Here is an 18447-nt window from a genome sequence, read left to right on the forward strand (position 1 = left end):
AAGTGTTAGGAGGACGCCACGTGACAACTCAAAGGCTACTCTGAGAAGTACCATCACTGGGCAGAGAGGAGTGACAACAAGATTACTGGTCTGCGGCTCGCGACAATTCCTCCGCCGTCAAGAGTTATATTTTATTCCGTCACTCAACACTTCCTTCAGGTGAGACCCCACTTTACATGTTGGCAACAGGTATCCATTTCCAAACGACCTGAAAAATGTCTGTCACTGTGGGAGGAGAAAGTCCTGGGTTTTAATGTTAAACCAAGTAGCAAATGATGGTTTACAATTAGCTCCCAGCTGCTCTGTCATTATGTGGTTTTACAGCAAGCCTCAGGCTGCTGCATATGGACCCTTGAAATACGTAGAGCTGTAATTAAGGATGAAACGGTTTCGCTGTTTTTCTTTCACAGAAGCTAGTCGGAAATACCTCAAGTCAGACGGGAGCTGGAATGTTAACGCCACTTTTGTTGGGGAAAACAAATGTGTCTGATAAAGAAGTGATATCCAGAAAAGAAAAAAAAATGAGATCAGAAACATGTACTGCTGCTGACACCTATAGGGCAAAAATAATCTTACACCACAAAAACAATGTATACTTTAAAAATCTTTATTCAAAAATTAAAATAATTCACAGTTCATTTGAAATAAGAAACAGGAAAATGTAACGTGGTGGCAAAAGTACCCATGTGAAATCAGACAGCTTGAGTAAAAATGATATGCACAAAAAGAAACCAGCAGGTTGCTCAAAACATGGGTGATTGTAACTGCAAAATGTGGAATACAAAGTCGCACATGATAACAAAATATAATTTTTTGCTGGAGCTAAAAAGCATAAAAATATAGCGTCTATTATATAAAATATTTATACAGATACAGAATAACATGAGAAAACCTCTAGAAATGCAGATGTGTTCACAAGCTCGACAAAAAAAAAAAAAAAAAAAAACGAACCATGCTTGTCGGCGACAGACTTGCTCGGAAAACTTTAAAATACAGCTCAGCCAAAAACTTGCCTTAATCTCTCAGTGTTTCACAGTGGTTTTGCTCTTAAGGAATCTGCTTCTGACTAGTGTAAAAAAAAAAACTTCTCTCAAGAATAGAGATGCGTCTGAAACAACTCCACAGTCTGAGTCCACATCAAAATACAGTTCGTTTTAAGCCTTAAAATAGTGTTGCCAACTCTCCAATTAAAATAAATCGCCTAAAATAACTTTATTAAAAGTGTCTCATGTGTGGAAGAAATACAGTAAAGGTCTTTTTTTCAACAATATACAGTGTAATTACTTATTATTAGTCGATTAGTCATCAGCAATATTGCACTTTTTTGGTGTTTAGTACTGCTGTGTGCCACCAACTACATGTGATTGCACTGTTCTTAAAATACATGCTTTTAAAATGTTGACAAAAGACCAAGAAACACAATAACAATACAGTAATACAATTTTTCAAACATATAGCAGAGAATAACTTCTATATTTCATTTAAAATATGACGCTGAAGCGACGTTCACTTCAAGATTTTTCTTGTCAGGAGACTGCATTCATCACTGAGAATAAAATCCCCATAGATCACATTGTACCAAGCACTTGTCACAAATTTAAATAGAAACTTAACACAAGGAAAATTGAAATGTTTGGCTTCACAGCATTTAAAAGTATGATGCATATATCAAACCAGAAAGTCGACACTTCCATTAATCAACACACAATGTTCACATCACCAACAGCAAGATGGTTGGAAGTGAACTAAATTAAAAATGATGCAGAGTTGATGGTTATCTATTCATCCCTCAAACTTGGATCATTGTGTCCTTCCATACTGAAGAGTACTCATCACTTCCTTCCTGTCAACAATACTGTGTACTAAAGAGCTAAATTGGAAACCACAAAAATAGATTTCATCTTGCCACAAACATACTGCCACGTGTTTAAGTTAAGAAGAAAAGACTCAAGAAATGTGTTCAGTCAAAAGCCGGAAGAACAACATATTTCAGCTCAAGGCACCAGCATTTCGAATATCGAATTACAACTCACACAAGAGCGCAAAATGAAATGCGTCAGTATATCTACACTGGTTACTTCTGATTCTCAAATGTCCGTTAAAATATAGAAGCGGCAAAGCTCTTCATAAAAAAAAAAAAAATCTAAAAACCCTTAGTGCAAAAGTAGAGTGTGCTGCTGAAAACACAATTTATTCTTATAGTAAATTTGGGGATTTGATGACATGAAAAGCTGTGCTGTCGATTTATTTCTTTTTATTGCCCGATGCAGCAGAGGTTCCCGCAACACACTGTGGGAAGAGTTGTAAACATTTAGGTTCTTCACTGCATTTATTTGTCTGTTATTAACTACTTGATATGAATACCTTAGTTACGACTGCACTTTGGATGATTGGATCTCAGGTCAGACCTGAACATGGATGAAATTTTAGAATTTGTTCAGTCAAAGCTAGCGGACTTCTCAAGTGCTATTTCCTTGTTCTTGTTCGAACAGCAGCATGGCGAGCTGGGATCGAGAGCCAAGGCCCTCCAAGTTGCTCTGGACACAGCGATGATATATCTCTTCGCTGAGCCTTGGGTTGCATGACTGTTGGCGGTACTGCTGGTGCAACGCCGGCTCTATCGCCCTGAACACATGCAGACCTGAGTACTTCACAAACATGTCGTAGATGTCCAGGTTCTCCAGGATCTCCTCGTTCTCCTGAACATCCGCCACCATCCTTGTGCGCGTGGCCATGTAGTCCGAGTTGTAGAAACAGGCCTCTTCAAACGACCAGCGATCAAAATGCCCAGCGTCTTTCACCAGATCGATGGTGGTCGGACGCTCCGCGTTGTGATAGGCCACGTCTGGGTTGTAGTCTTGGAAATGTATGGGGAAGAAAACCTGCCAGTTGTTAATGGAATTCATGCGACAGCGGTTGAGAAATTCAGCGTGAACATTTGTGTTGACGTTGGCGAGGAAGAAGAGCGTGTCAACTGGATGTTTCTTGGAGATAATGTCCATGAATTTGATTTGAGACGGCGTCTCAGTCTTGACGCTTATCCAAGGTATTTTCACGGTGGGGTATTTGTGCTCGTACGCATTTATCTGCGATTTGACTTCGGCAAATATATCGTTCTGATTGACTTGCTGCGCCTCCACCGGGTCGTAGATAAATAAGAATGTCAGGATTGCATTTTCACTCGTCTCGAAGGCGTTTGAGGCGAATACTTCGAGAAAACGCTTGACATGGTCTCGCTCTTGGACGGTGAGCGGGATGATGACGTGAACCCGCGTGGCTTCAGTGACATAGGGCATGGGAATGATCTCTATGCGACTCAACGGCCGCACCAGGTGTACTCGCTTGGTGATTGAACGACTGTGACCTTTCTGGTTTACAACTTCCAGCTGCAGGTCCAGGGTGTACTCCATGCCCCTGATGGGGTCAAAGCGCCTGTAGCCATTGATCAACTGCTGTTTCTTCAAGTGTAAAACAGGCTTGTACTTCTTGTTCAGCTCTCCCAAGGCTACGTCGATCACATCAGCCACATCCACGCGGTCAACGCCTCGCAGCTCACACTTAGGAGAACCGTCCGCGCAGGAGTAGATGTCTTTTTCAGTGAAGTACTCCCACTTCAGAACCTCAAAGCGAGACTTGGGCTCAAAGGGAGGGTTGATCCCGATGGGCCATTGGGAACTTCGGTTGCCTTCAAAAGCAACAACGCTGACATTCTTTATTTCTGCCTGTGAAGACACAAAAGGTGTATTAAGTAAAATATTTTCAAAGGCTTTGCAGCAGTGGCCCAATACAATAGTTTTCCCCAAATTCCAAAGCAAAGTGAGCAGTGGTCCCTATTGTTTGAGGGATCCATCCGATGTGAAGGCGTTCGGTAGCTGTCACTTCTATTTGGATCTCAAGACTTGTAGCAGGTTCCAGGGCGCAGCTCAGTTGGTATTTTTACATTTCCTGTCTCAACTGGGATACTATCACTTTTTTTTCACTGCATAAAGGGGACCACCAGGCTTTGCATCCTTCCCTGCAAGTTGTTCCCAGACTTATATTCATGTTCCGCAAGTCAAACAATGTCAGATTCCATGTTAAATATATATTCCCATTAGGGTTGGGCGATATGGACAAAAAAGTTATCACAATAAATGTAGTAATTTTGGTGATAATGGTAATTATCACAATAAATCCATTTTCATTCTATTCCATGTGTTGTACACGCAACAGTCTCTGTTGAAACAGTTTCATGATTCATTGTTTCATGATTTATGCCTAAATATAATAGTTAACCAAGTGTAGAGATGAGAAATTCAATGTTTCGTGTCTCTCGTAGAACCCGATCATTTTATTTAAGGGGTTAAATTGAGCCGTCTGTCAGCTGTATGTCAATAAACGATCATTTAGTCATATTCTGTTCTCAAAATCATGACACAAACTGTCAGTCCTCTTCTGTGATAATAAAACATTTTCACAATTATCTCTCCTAAAATGGTTGTTTTTCTTTTCCTTTATTGAATATTTCAAAATACTTTGAGCACTTTAGAATTTGTTGATGGTCCCTAACTGATGCTGGGTCGTAGCATTAGCGCTGCCTGCCAATTCCGACATAAATATGTGACTCCATGATCGCAGAACACATAAGTTCCCACCCAAGCAGCGCAGCATGATATCACAAATATCAGTAATGACACCAGTCAGCAGTGGGAAAATGCGACCCCAGGTCACCACTAAACGCGATAGCTACTGCAAAACCAGAATGCTTCGACACTTAAGCCTGGCATCCGGCCACAACAAGTTGAGTTTCACGCTGCTCCTGCACTTTTCGAAAGCTTTGAAGAAATGTCGTCATGGTGCATTGCGTTCGCGTGTGGGTGTTTCAAGAATGACACACCCAACAGTATTTCATCGGACAACTGGGAACCCGCCAGGTTGACATGGCAGAGTTATTGGTGAGCAGACTGCACATAGGGCTTTACCTTGAAAATGTACCAAACCACAGGTATTCAACTCGGTCCATAAAGGGTCGGGGCAGTGCAGGTTTTTGATTCAACTAGTAAAGCACACATAGCTCAACCAATCCGGTTTGTTAACTTATGTGCAGTCTATTGGAAAGAACAAATACCTGCACCACCACAGCCCCTTGAGGACCAAGTTCAAGACCCCACCCTATGCTAGGGGGTCATTTTTGAAGACCCCTACACTGAAAGAACCCTCAGAGTGTCTGGTGGACACACTCCCAATGACAAAAATTGAGAGGAATTTAAAACCAGTGGGTAAATACCACGAGAGAATACTCAGCCATTATGTTCTCTTTACCATCACTGAATCTGAGGGACTAAAAACGTCCCTTTAGCATTCAAGCTACCTCGCTACTAAACTCTCACTGCCCTTCAGTTCAAAGTCACATTTTGGCAGACAAAGGCTCTTCTAAAAGTTCCACTTGTTTGATTTTTAAGTTGTTGAAGCCTTTTTTTAATCAAAACAGACACTCCAGGATATGTGACCTTTTGAAGAGTAGGATCGATAACGTTTGCTCAAGAGCCTTTTGGAAATCACAGCACAGCGATCACAGACTGTCCGACAAAATCCATTCTGCACTTCCGTTGACTTGTTCCTGCTTGGAAAGATATGACTAAAGAGCAAGTTCTATCTTCAGATAAGCCTAACAAAAAGGTTGGTGTCTAGATAATGTGATGCAGACAAAAACCTGTTTTCAAGACTCCAGCAACACGTCTGGTCAGGTTTTACTTAAATGTAGTCACAAGATAATCTCCAGAGACTCGAGCCAGAGATATCCCTCTTTCAATCCATTTCAACTTTGATTTCAGATACCCAGAAGATAAGTAGCCTGAATTGTTTGAGTGGCTGTTGCGATTACAGTCACTTGTTTACTTGGGGTGAAGGTGAAGCCTTTCTTTTTTCTTTTAACCATCTTTTAAGAGCGTAGGTGTGGTTTTTTTCCTTCCCACTTCCACTTGTGGGGACTTCTGACACTTGAAAAATCAGCTTACCTGCAGCTTAGCGATGTCATCGTAAGTCTTCTGCAGCTCAATCTCGGCGAAGAATCTGTGCAGCCGGTACATCTGCTCAGGGTCAGACACTGGATGGACAGTCAGAGCGTTCTTTAACTGATCGCTCTGCTCTTTGGCAGGGTCCGAGTTTTTTCCCAGCTCATAATGATGATAATGAAGCCCCTGTGAGGACACAAAGAGCTCTTTTATACCAAACGCTGCTCGACAGAAACGTGCCTAATGAAGAAATACAGACTTAAACAGCACAATCATAAATAGTCATAAAGGGCTGAACGGCATTGCGTAAACAATAAGAGTCCATTACACTAAAAGAGAATAGATTTCAGTTTAGGCTGACAACAACAGAAACATCTAAGGAGCTTGAGCGACTAATCAAGTGAAGCCGATCCGATCAAGCTATTAAAAGAACAGGCTGCTTCACTAAACAATGGACGGCACTTGAAAAGAGACAGTCGGGAATACGGTTAGAAATGAACCATTGTGGAGCAGGTTAATGAACTTCTTTCTTCACATCCTAGCAGAATGTTGACTGAGTAACTGATCACATGTTATGAGATTGTCGGCGACAGATTTTAATCTTTTTGGTGGTGTAAAAAACCTTGAGCTAGTGCCACCAAGAGTCCGACTGAGCTCATTGCTACCAATGATATTTCCACTAATATAGATAAAGCGCCATTGTTTCGCAAAAAACTATCCCAAATATGAGTGGAAATTAGCAGCTTCATTGAGGGTTTACTCTCTCCGAGCTTTCCATTTTATTATACTTAGAAGTCAAGATCACGTCAACCAAAAATCAAGTCAGCCAGTGAAATATGAAGAACCATCAAAGTATTTGTACATTATAACTACTGATGGGTTGATGAGGCTTTAAGAAACAGCGTCCTTCTTCTCAGATTCAGTAGGTAGCGCTCTTGGTTAAAAATTATCAAGGGTTTCATTGAGTTCTGAAAATGAGAACACTGTTTCATGAAACCTCGTCAGCCCATCAGTACTACTAAATTAATACAAAACTACTATTATCTAAATTGTACAAAACACATTCGACCTAATGGCAAGTGACGACGTGCCCGTGTTTGTACTGGTAGTGAGGTGCTTGGGGCTTTTAGTCAAAGTCACTCATTTACCTCGACCCACAAATATATAAGAGTAGCGTAAGTAATGTTTTTCATCGCTGCAAAATCCACGGGGGACACACTGATGCCACATTGAGAGCATGCATATGGTCAACAGTTGTGAAATACGAAGCCAAAAATCGCTCTTTTCTACCGCCACAGACACAGACTCCCACAAACGCTGCCCAAAAATGCTGCAGAGGTTGGCAACCGTCACGTCAGTGGGGCACATCGAGAACTTCGACATTCATGATTTGTGCAAATAAAACGAACACTATTCAAGTGTTCCAGCGCAGATTCCCAGGTAGGGCTTCTGAATTTTATGCAATTTAAAACGCAGTAATGAACTTAAATGTTTCAAAAGAACAGCAAAATAGCAGCGTCACTTATCCATCTGTTTCCGTCTGGTACCATAGGATTGCATGGGTCTGAATTGCACACCCAGCTGCGTCAGAAGGGGACACTGTCGACAGATTAAACTGCATTAAACTTTAAGGGAGCGAAATCAATCCTGACGCAACTTGGCAAGCTGATGTCTGGTGAACTGCCCCTTCACTTTTTTTTTCTATCAGTTGCATCATTTGATAGCTCCAAGGATGGGAACAGAACATCCACAGAGTCAGAGCAGAAGCCATCCTTTATACAGATAAATAAGAGATAATAGATTAAGAACACTTCACTATCCAACAGTAAGGGGCCAAGCTGAACTACATGTAGTCTCACATTTGCGAAGGTGGCTCCCCTACACCGGTTATTCTCCACATAAACATAGTGACGACCGTCCCTTCCCCCTGCTCCAGCCCATGCTCTTATCTCTGGCCTCCACTTGAGCTCCTCTGTGTCTAAGCGCTTATGTTCAGCATGTAAACTCTCAGCTGTGCTACAAGATGGTTTCCAGCTTTGGGTCATGGCCACGGGGGACTAGGGGAAGGACAATAGGACCTATTCAGATCTTGTAATAAAAACATAGCTAAATGTGCGTAGGATTACGTTTTTATTGCGCAACAACGGAGCTGCTGCCAGTAAAAGTCACTGGGACAGATCAGGGCTACTGAGGGCTTGTTTGACTTTAACCACTAATGACATTAGAGGAGCATTGCATGTTCACCCACACAGGATTTTCACACCATTGAACCCAAGCAGCTCAGCACGCCCCTCCTCCCCCCGCTCCCAACTATTTACTTTTGGTGTATTGTTGCTGATGTTGTAAAAGGCCATAAAAGTTTCAGGTGAGAAGAGTTTTACACTTTTGTTAGCGTAAAAAAGATGATTTCTGTTGCACTTTCCCGGAAAAGAATTGCAGTGTTGTTACCAGTAGCAGTGGAATTACGATGCCTTTGTTTACCTCATAGTCGCTGACACAATTTATGGAGGTGTAATCGATGATGCATCTTCCGAGCCACTCGTCAGGTCTGGCGCTGAGAATGTCATTCCTGCAGTTTTCCAGGAAGGGCTGAAGACGAAGCAGCAGGGTGCGAGATAGGAGGTACCCGAACCCTCCATAGCAGTACCGCCCTTCCATCTCTCCACCTATGAACTCCTCTGGACTGCCCATGTAAAGCTCCCGGTCCATGCTCAGATGTTCCACCAGATCTTTGATGCGGTCAGCCTCTGTGTAGGCGTCGTCTTGGACAAAGTAAAACCAGTCGTACTCATTGATGTAGTGGTCCAGGACGTACTTGATGGTCTGGAACATGTTCCATATCAGCCTCTCGTCCCCGTGGCAGACCACGAACATGCCATGTGGGACTTTGCGATTGCGCATGCCCGTGAAGAACACGACAGCGTCAAAGTGATGGCTGATGGTGCGGTTGACCGCGACACCCAAGGTGCTGATGGTGTTTTTTGATGTAAGGACTCCGACGAAGAGACGCTCCCGCATCCCCAATTCTGTGCTTATATATTTGGCCCTAAAAGGAAGGGGAAAGCATGTGTCAATGAATGCATCTAATCCTTGCACAAACAAAGAGCATACGGGAGGCAACATGGAGAAGCACCTTTTCTTATGAAGTCCTTTTCCCCTCCTCTTTAAAAAAAATAAGCGGCACAAAAATGGAGCCAAAAAATGTGTTTTTGATTGGCTTCTTTGAAGAGCATGTACCTCTCAACCGTTATGTTTGTTGCTTGTTATACTGAAAGAGAAGTGTAAACCACGCTAACTGTTGTGAAGTGACAACTTCCAGGGGGATGAGAATGTGATGTCATCATTTTCAAAAAAGCTGTGGTTCTGCTGTAAAGATGCTGAACCGCATTCAAAAGAAATTCACTGTGGAAAAAGACTGAAAAAGCCAGATTTGTATGGATGAAAAGCCTATCAGATTCAAAATATTGAGTGGATATGACCGACTGAGCCTGAGATTCTCTGATGAAAACAGCAAGCGAGTGAGTTAGTCCCTCCACAGCCAAAAAAAACTTTCCATTCAGCTTCCACAAAATCCTTTTTATAGTTCAAGCACCGATGCTTATATTTTAAGCAATGGCCACAAGCCACCAAACCTGAACTTTCCTAGTTCCATAAACGTAAGTGTCCAGGTCAGAGAGGTTGAGCGTGACCAAAATCATTTAAACCCACTAACAACTAGTAAGAACTTGTTTCCTCTATCAAGCAGTTAACTCAAAAAAGGAAAGGCTCGACAGCAGTACACACCAAAAGGTAGAATACAATTATGGACATTTTGAAAATACAGTAAGAGATTTGCCAAGATTGACACATCAGCAGATGGAAATGTGGTTAGAGACCCCCTTAAAAGACATGCAATTTTACACATATACTTAAGCAGACATGTCCAAAGTGCCACTGGGATACTATGTATTATTTATTTTATGTTGATTTTGAACTGTTGTATAGGGTAATAATTAGTCCTGTGAGTGTGTTGTAAACTGGTTTTAATCCTCACAGTTAAAACAATGTCAAGTTGAGTTGGCAGCACATTTACAGGTCTCCTATAATAACAAAAATAATAAAAAGAAAAGAAAACGTGTGAGTGCTCAGGTTCTTAGGAGACCTAGCTGTGCAAATTAGTATTGTTCAAATAAAATTAAATGTAGCTTAGAATCCTAGCAAAAACAGACTGAAGGGATGCATAAATCAGTTGAAAGCAAGAGGAGTTTAGCAAGTACATTAGAATTGTCAATATTTTTATTTTTAAAAGTATAGCTTAATAGTACGAGTTAATGACTGAAAGATGACGATCATAATAATATCATACACGCACACTCCAATTGAACGAATATGTTCTGGTTACTTGTATATGTTCATTCCCGTTTGACCCACCTGAAAACTTTCTTGGGAGCACTTTGTTGCACTTGGTTATACGGAACGATTCTCGGTTCGAAATCCTCTTCTGAGTCCACCTCGTTGATGACTGAGATGGAGTTGGGTTTCCGGGCTCCCTTTAGCAGAGCGTCCTGAGCCAGGGTCACGTCCTCGCCTTCGTCTCCGTCCAAGTAACACGCTTCATCACTCCAGTTCACACTCAGTAAACTCAGAGTGAAGCCCAGAGAAATGCCGATGACCACCGGGCCGACCGACCGCAGGACAGAAATAAAGGCGGAAAATCTCATCTTGTCCCTCGGCTCCTCTCTTGCTGAGACACGCTACGCGTCTGTTCAAGCCAGCGTTGGATGAAACTGGAACTAATTCATCGAGTGTACGAGTAAATGTCGCAATAGCATCAACTTCATGGGGAAGATGAAGCCTCTTCCTTAGTATTTACGCAGGCTTCTTACGTGGTACGCTGGCACTTGGCCCCGCCTCTTCGTGACGTCAACACACAGGCGGAACTTACTTGAGGCAGCCGAATAACGGAAGAGCCGCTTATCATAATATCCAACAACATTTCGTTATCATTTGTTCATTACTTGCAAATAAAAAGCACATATTTTGTACACTTTTTTAGAAGGGTCACTAAAAAATAGAATTTTCAATACTAGATGATTAGAAGTAGTTTTCAAGTGATATTCCTTCCCCCTCTCAAAAAGTAACAATAATTTTTAAAGATTAAAAACATAAGTGGGATCGTACTATACGTCACATGCATGTCACTTCCAGGGCTCCGTACAACTACGCATTTAAAAATAATATTTTTAAGCATTCAAGAACCTTTAAGCAGGATAAGCATTTGACCTACAAGCCATTGTTTTCAATAATACTAAATTCTTAAATATAAAAAGAAATAACAAAGCATATTGCTTCATTTTTGAACCTGTTTCATTTGGTATTTCCATGTACAAAAAAGTATAGTAAATGAGTTGAAGTTGAGTAGTTGTTTGATCCGTTTTTCACATCTTATCCAAGTTCAGAACCAGAAATCAGAACTCAACAACTTTATTGCTATGGTCAGTGGGGATGCCAGAAACAACTAATAAATTGATAAATAACCCACAAACAACAATGGCTGATCACGAATTCAGGCCATGTATTTGATAATAGTGTATGAGGTTAAATGTTCATACACTATTATGAAAATGATCTCTTTCATTGACTGCTCCTTGTCCAGATGACTGAGGGGTCATGGGAGATTTCAGTGGAGTTGCAGTCCTTCCATCTGATCAACAGTTTGCCCAGTGGTCCTCCTCCAGCTGGACAAGTCTGGAAATCTTCCAAAGCTCCAGCTGTTCCTTTCCATTAACAAGGAATGTCAAACGGCTGGAAAGTTTTCAAGTTGATTGCAAAATATTTTGGTATGTACACACAACACCATGTTACACTTTAACCTATATATTGTTGTTAAAGAATAAACATTGACATGAGTATCCTTTAGCTTGTGCATGCCTGGTTTTCCAGACATTCTTTGCCCCCCAGGACTTTTCATACTTAGTTTAGCTACTTAGTTTCTTAGTTTTGTTTTTTTTTTACATATTAAGAGGGTTTGTTTCGTTCTACGCTGAATGAGGGACTTGACAAATGAACGTAATTTCGTTTTTCTTCTTTTTTCCCCTGTGGTCTTTGACCTTGATGATTTTCACACTGTTCTTTTTTTTTTAATCTATTTGAAACATCCATATTGCAAATATGTCTATTAAGTGTTGGATATATTCATGATCACAATGCTTATGTAGATGTACACTGCAATGTGGTTATTTAGATATATATGCACAATAGTTCATGAAACCATTTCTTTCGATTGTCCACTTGACAAAATCCTTCCTAAGCAAAAGCCCTTATGTGTTTGATTCCGACAACAATGACCTGGCGTATTCTCAGTTTACATTTATATCTGTCTGTGTACGTTTCCTCCTTGTATTTTCAGTCATAAGTCAACTTTGGCTAACCGGTGTGTCTATTTTGTCAACAAGGGTGTTATGATGTGAGCTACCGTACAATTACATTTCCACACCTCTTTATTGAAAATAGCATGATGGAATTGTTAGAATTGATGATTCAAAGTGGATGGTGAAGATCTTCCTGTGTTGTCAGTCAGGTTTTTTGAAGCCAAAACAAAACGTTTTCATAAGTCCTGGGAGGACTACGTTACGTCAGGGCCGTATCATCTTGACATATCAGGAGGTCATGTCAGGCCCAACTAAATTCCACACATTGCAATTCTGCTGTCAAGGTCTTTTACTGAGATCACGAGTTTGCACGCCATCTAGTGGGGATCATTATTTGTGCAACATAACAAGAAGCGATCCTGTCATTTACTATGTTTCATAACATGTAAAATAAAACTGACTCATCTCAAACTCTTCTGTTGACGCTTAATGTTTCGTGTCTAGTACTTGCAAACTGTGAATGACTGAATGATCATTCTTGTTCAGAATTTAATTTAATCCAGGACAAATTCATTTTTAATATTTTGAGAAAACAGGCTTTAACCTTAAGTTGACCTTTTTGTTGTTGTTTTTTATGGGCACAAAACAGCTTTATGTATGTCAGCACTATCTATGATGTCATATCATGGGTTTAAAATATGTAGATCAATGTCTCTGCGGAAAAAACGACATCACAAAGCTAAGATGTGACAGTGCGTTCCAAAACTCATTGTGAAATAGTTTTGCTGCGGCTTTAACGGTATGGAATTTTTACATGTTAGTTAAAATGTCTATGGAATATTGAAGTAATTTTATTTAAATTTTGGAATTAAATATCCCTATATGTTCAGTTTCGATTAGATCATGCGCGTTCTGCGCAATTTTCATTCAATTTCTCAAGTCCGTTATTCTTTTTTCCTTTTTTTCCTTCACACAGCGGAAGCAGCGATTTAGGTGTCTTCGCTACTGCCTGATCAGAAACAGGCTCGACAGCAGCGGAAGAGCCGTCCCCCTCCTGCCTTCACTACTGAGTCCCAGACCGGATGATGACTTTTAGTTTGTGCACGGTTTAGGTGCAGTTTTAGCGACCTTCCGCGCTGTCTAGTTTCTTTTTTAAACTGACATGGAGTGTCGAGTGTTGTCCATTCAGAGTCATGTTGTTAGGGGATACGTCGGGAATAAGTCAGCAACGTTCCCCTTGCAGGTAAGAACTGGACTTGTTATTCAACTCAATTATTTATATGATACATCCAAATATTGCCAAAAACGGCGTCAAAAAAGACAAAATATTGTTGTTTAATGAGAGCAGTTTATGTGACAATGATGTGACGTTCCTGTTTGTTTACAACGAATGATAATACTTTAGAATTTTGCCTTTTAAGTGAACGAAAAACCACTATCAGTATGCGGCACTCGTCTTTCAGATCCTTCCGTCATGTGAGGGCAGTTTGTTCCAGCTCCGTCTTGCTTTGAGGAAAAAGAGCGGAACCGAACAAAGTTCAAGCTACATATTTTTTACAACTTATTACGAGCAACATATTAATTATTAATATTTTACTTTTAAATGAACGTTTCCTTTGACATAATTGTGTATGTTTTATTTCACTCACGTCGGGGTTTCCTTACCTCATACCACACAGTTTCTGTTATAAAGTCACATCAGCTTATGTGTGTTATTCTCCCCTTAACACTCATGTTCTTATTGTACTGTCAGGTTCTTGGCTTCGAAGTGGACTCGATCAACTCCGTGCAGTTCTCCAATCACACAGGTTTGTTAACACCCTCCAGGTCTGCAACACAAGAGCATCTAGAGGTCATAAATGCAATTTGAAAGAAATGTCTGGATGTGAGTAAATGTCTCTCAAATTAAACATGATTCACTGTTTAAGAGGATTATCATATGAGTGTTTTAGTGATAAAGTTGTTTGCACAGGCTAGGTAAGTCGGTGTTGACTTATGATGGAGTACTACTGTTTAAAATCCTATGGAATGGATCGCCATGACGGTAGTTGAGGTTAAACAGTTACTTATTGACTCACATGATCAAGAAGAAAGGTCTCTACAGGGTCCAGAATGTGGTTCAACGCCTTTCTCTCTTGTGTTGTATACATGGGGCATAATAATATTCTCCACACTGTGCTGTTCCCACAGCCAACCGTTGGATTTAAAATATATCTATTTATAATTTTAATATTAAAATATTGATTATTATTTTATATCCTTGTTTTTCAGCTCTTCTGGTTTCACATACATTTTTGACTTTCGCTGCATCTACATGTGATGCTGAGGTTCTAGCTTGATTTAATTCGGCACAAGAATTCAGCTGACAAACTACCAGATGGAAATGTTAACCTTGTACTCCCTTGTTAATTTTAAACACTTGAAGCACCTCTGCATGCAACAGTAACATGGACATTAACCCGTATTCCATGAACACCGTGGAGCAGCTTCAGAAATGCTGATGACATATTCTGGAATTCCGACACTGGAGGCTTGCCAGGATCCGTCCAGTATAAAAGCAACCATCCTCTGCTGAACGAAACTTGTGATTCATCAGTAATGACATAAAATTTGCTTACTGAAATTATCTTCATAATACAAGGTATATAAATCAAACAATGTCCCATGCTCTTCGAAGGTCAGAATCAAAACCTGCTGAGACCAGATCAGACTCAAGCTGTGTGAGAACTCTGCTCCAGAAAGCATCACAGTGTGTTTGTGTGTGTTCATTCATCTGCAGTCAGAGCACCACTTCAGGGTTTATTTTAGGTGACTAGAGGAGACAAAGGAAGCTGAATACAAGTGTCCTATTCAAAGTATGTGGAGGCCTCCATTAGTGAAAGAGGGACATGGCATACAAATGTTGCATGGATCTAGTGTGTTATCAGCTACTTACTGTGCATTTTTTGTTTTATTTAAATTGATGTTTTCTCCGTAACTACATTTAAAGTTATCCCCCAGCAAAAGTGATGTTGTATTGCAGGCTATGATCACTGGAAGGGCCAGGTCCTGACTGCAGAGGAGCTGAATGTGCTGTATGAAGGGATCAAGCTCAACGCAGTGAACCGATACGACTACATTCTCACAGGTTAATGCCAGAGTTCTTACCTAAAACTGTCGGAATTGTGTTACAGTTGCAGACGAGTTGTTCTAGGTCAGCCTCAAAGTTTTACAATGCAAATACTTAAAATGTTCCTGTTGAAACCGTAACAAAAAAAAGTAGCTTTCACTCTAATTTTGACGTAATTGTGTGTATTTCTTTTTTTTTTTCTGTCCACAGGGTATAGCAGAGACACATCGTTCTTGTCAACGGTGGTTGACATTATTCAGGAGCTTAAGAATATTAACCCCAAACTGGTTTATGGTAATAATTACTTCTGTTTTTAAGGTGAAAAAGAATGCATGTTACAGTTTTACATGTCATTGTTTACAGTTTGCGATCCAGTGATGGGAGACCAGGGTGCTATGGTGAGTCAACTTTAAACCGTTATTTTTAAATGATCCCAAAATGGTCAAACATCAAGTTAAACAAATGAGTCTTGCTTTTGATGTGGTGTAGACATGTGGAAACTTGAATAACATTCAGTAACATACTACTACTATTGAAAGTGTTTAATAGTTGCAGTAACTTGTAGTAGTAACCTGGTACAGCTTGAGAATTGTTGTAATACTGGTATTTTATCATGCAAGTTAAAATTGTGGGTGTGAAAGGGTTGGAAGACAATGATGAAAGAGGATTCTTGTTGCACCAAGTATTTCGGCTCCATTCTCTTTTCTCTATACCCAGTACGTCCCAGAAAGTCTTCTTCCGGTCTACAGGGACAAAGTTGTTCCTTTGGCAGACATTCTGACGCCTAACCAGTTTGAAGCTGAGTAAGCTAACTTGGATAAACTGTTAAATGTTGAAGTATATAATTTAAAATGCTATTTATATGTTGTTGGTTTTTTTATCCCCTAGATTATTAACTGGGAGAAAGATCAACACTGAGGATGATGCGGTTGAGGTGTGTAAATGTTTGTCTTTGTGCTTGTGAAGTGTATGTATCACTTCATCTTATCTTCATAGATGGAACGCTTCTGTTGATGCGTGACTGAGTGTAAGCCTTTCTTGCTCCCAGGTGATGGAGCTGCTGCATAAAATGGGACCACACACTGTTGTTCTCACCAGCACAGACCTTCCTTCCAAAAATGGGGACCAGTTCCTAGTGGCACTTGGAAGCCAAAACATAGGTGAAACCAGTAAACATTTAGAATACAAATCAATTGTTTTAATATACCAATTTTATTAACTAGATGGGAAAAGTCAGAAAATCCGCATGGAAATCCCAAAAGTGGATGCTGTGTTTGTGGGTACTGGGGACTTGTTTGCTGCCATGTTGCTGGCTTGGACTCATCACCACCCCAAGGATCTTAAGGTCAGCTCTCCATACAGTTGCTCAATTTGGTGCAAGGTTATTAGAAACTTCCTTTCCACGCAGGCTGCCTGTGAAAAGACTGTTTCCGTCATGCACCATGTTATCAAGAGGACCATTTCTTACGCCAAGGGTACAGTGTGTGTTCTGTGATCTTAATGTAATTCGCTTGACATATATATATTTTTTTTCTTTCAGACTTGTCTGGCCCAACTGAAAAGCCCAGCGCTGCACATCTGGAGCTGCGGATGGTTCAGAGCAAAGCAGACATTGAGAATCCTGCAATCGTATTGGAAGCTACGGTTCTATGAACCCCATCATACACATGATCAATACCCTAAATGACATCTCAGTTAGGGACGGGACCTAAAACCTTTTTTTATTCAGAGAGGTTTTTGATACTCTGCTTTATTAATGTGAACTAATGTGAATTTTTTTTTTTTTTTTTTTAAACTGCTTGTTTGGACTGTAATAACGTTCCTCTAAGTATGAATGAAGACATCAATATACTGTCCAGATACCGAGCAGGCACATATAGTTACTTAACCAATGAAGGAGAATGTGGATTATATTTACTTTTAATGGACTGATATCTGGTCCTAATATGATTTTAAAATATGCTAGCCAAAGTTAATAATCAATTAGGCTGGCATCACTTTGTCATTTTAATCCTTGTTGTTAACATAGTTTTTCATCTGATAATGCAACTTTTTGAGTTTTAATGAATCTCAAATTGAGGTATTTGCACAGATGATTTTAATCTATGATCTATATTTCACTCCTCTTTTGTTTTTGATACTCAACTGTGTCATAACAAGTCGTCATCTCATAGCCTTAAGTATTAGCAGGTCTTATTATCTCTGCTTTAATTCACAAATAACAAAAGTGCCGAACCTCAAGCTGCTTTTCTTACATGTACCGGTACGATAACCGAGTAATAAATGATAACCATTTTACCTACCAGTGCTTTGTTGCTTTTTATGACTTGAATTTTGGTGCCAGCTCTGAAATCTGTTTTAAATGATTATTTTGATCTTACAAGAGATTAATTCAAGCATTATGTCATAAGCATTTCTTACTCCTCATAACTGACACCGTTCTACAATCACCCCGTATCTTTAAAACAGTCACGTCACTGCTTAACTGGAAATAATCCAAAATACTGCAAATGAAATGATGACCACATATAGGTAAAAAAATCAGAACTACTTCAGGGGTCTGTGTTCGGAACTAATAAATCTAACAGCGGCTGAGTTACATTAAGTATACAAGAAATGTGCAGTGTGTGATTGAGGATTAAATAATAAAATGAGAAGAAAGGTCTCTACAGGGTCCAGAATGTGGTTCAACACCTTTCTCTCTTCTGTTGTATACATGGGGCAAAATAATATTCTCTTCACTGTGCTGTTCCCACAGCCAACCATTGGGTTTAAAATATATCTATTTATAATTTTAATATAAAAATATTATCATATTAAATCCCACATACATTTTTCACTTTCGGTTTCTTGTGGAGTCCATATTTAGTAAGTATACAAGAAATGTGCAGTGTGTGATTGAGGGTTAAATAATAAACTGAGAAGACACAGACCATAGTGGACGATGTCTCGCCAAGAGATTACAAGTGCATGTGGGCAGTGTGATTTAGAGCAG

At 40.1% G+C, this 18447-nt stretch overlaps 2 protein-coding genes across 2 annotated transcripts; one reads left to right on the top strand and one right to left on the bottom strand.

Moving 5' to 3' along the window:
• Positions 1 to 635: 635 nt before the first annotated feature.
• On the bottom strand, positions 636 to 10893 carry chpfa (chondroitin polymerizing factor a). The gene is made up of 4 exons (XM_053876528.1): positions 10404 to 10893; positions 8475 to 9039; positions 5997 to 6179; positions 636 to 3722 (listed from the first exon to the last, which is right to left on the bottom strand). The coding sequence occupies exons 1-4, from the start codon at positions 10691 to 10693 to the stop codon at positions 2460 to 2462; spliced, it is 2301 nt and encodes a 766-aa protein (XP_053732503.1). The 5' UTR covers positions 10694 to 10893; the 3' UTR covers positions 636 to 2459.
• Positions 10894 to 13287: 2394 nt separating this feature from the next.
• LOC128765642 (pyridoxal kinase-like) lies at positions 13288 to 17291 on the top strand. The gene is made up of 11 exons (XM_053876531.1): positions 13288 to 13586; positions 14097 to 14151; positions 15366 to 15470; positions 15663 to 15746; positions 15816 to 15850; positions 16170 to 16255; positions 16341 to 16386; positions 16501 to 16612; positions 16676 to 16797; positions 16861 to 16927; positions 16993 to 17291. Exons 1-11 carry the CDS (start codon positions 13506 to 13508, stop codon positions 17103 to 17105), a joined length of 906 nt encoding a protein of 301 aa, XP_053732506.1. The 5' UTR covers positions 13288 to 13505; the 3' UTR covers positions 17106 to 17291.
• The last annotated feature ends 1156 nt before the right edge of the window (positions 17292 to 18447 follow it).

Source organism: Synchiropus splendidus, chromosome 10 (genome assembly GCF_027744825.2).
Source record: "Synchiropus splendidus isolate RoL2022-P1 chromosome 10, RoL_Sspl_1.0, whole genome shotgun sequence".
Lineage (NCBI taxonomy): Eukaryota > Metazoa > Chordata > Actinopteri > Syngnathiformes > Callionymidae > Synchiropus > Synchiropus splendidus.

What these genes read in the sequence shown, in the direction of transcription:
- chpfa (XM_053876528.1), bottom strand. Translation starts at nt 10,693, where the DNA reads ATGAGATTTTCCGCCTTTATTTCTGTCCTGCGGTCGGTCGGCCCGGTG. An exon ending in ATTGTGTCAGCGACTATGAG is followed by an intron (nt 6,180 to 8,474) that starts GTAAACAAAGGC and finishes GTGTCCTCACAG; the next exon opens with GGGCTTCATTATCATCATTA. An exon ending in ATGACATCGCTAAGCTGCAG is followed by an intron (nt 3,723 to 5,996) that starts GTAAGCTGATTT and finishes GTGTCTTCACAG; the next exon opens with GCAGAAATAAAGAATGTCAG.
- LOC128765642 (XM_053876531.1), top strand. Translation starts at nt 13,506, where the DNA reads ATGGAGTGTCGAGTGTTGTCCATTCAGAGTCATGTTGTTAGGGGATAC. An exon ending in ATACGACTACATTCTCACAG is followed by an intron (nt 15,471 to 15,662) that starts GTTAATGCCAGA and finishes TTCTGTCCACAG; the next exon opens with GGTATAGCAGAGACACATCG. An exon ending in TGGGAGACCAGGGTGCTATG is followed by an intron (nt 15,851 to 16,169) that starts GTGAGTCAACTT and finishes CTCTATACCCAG; the next exon opens with TACGTCCCAGAAAGTCTTCT.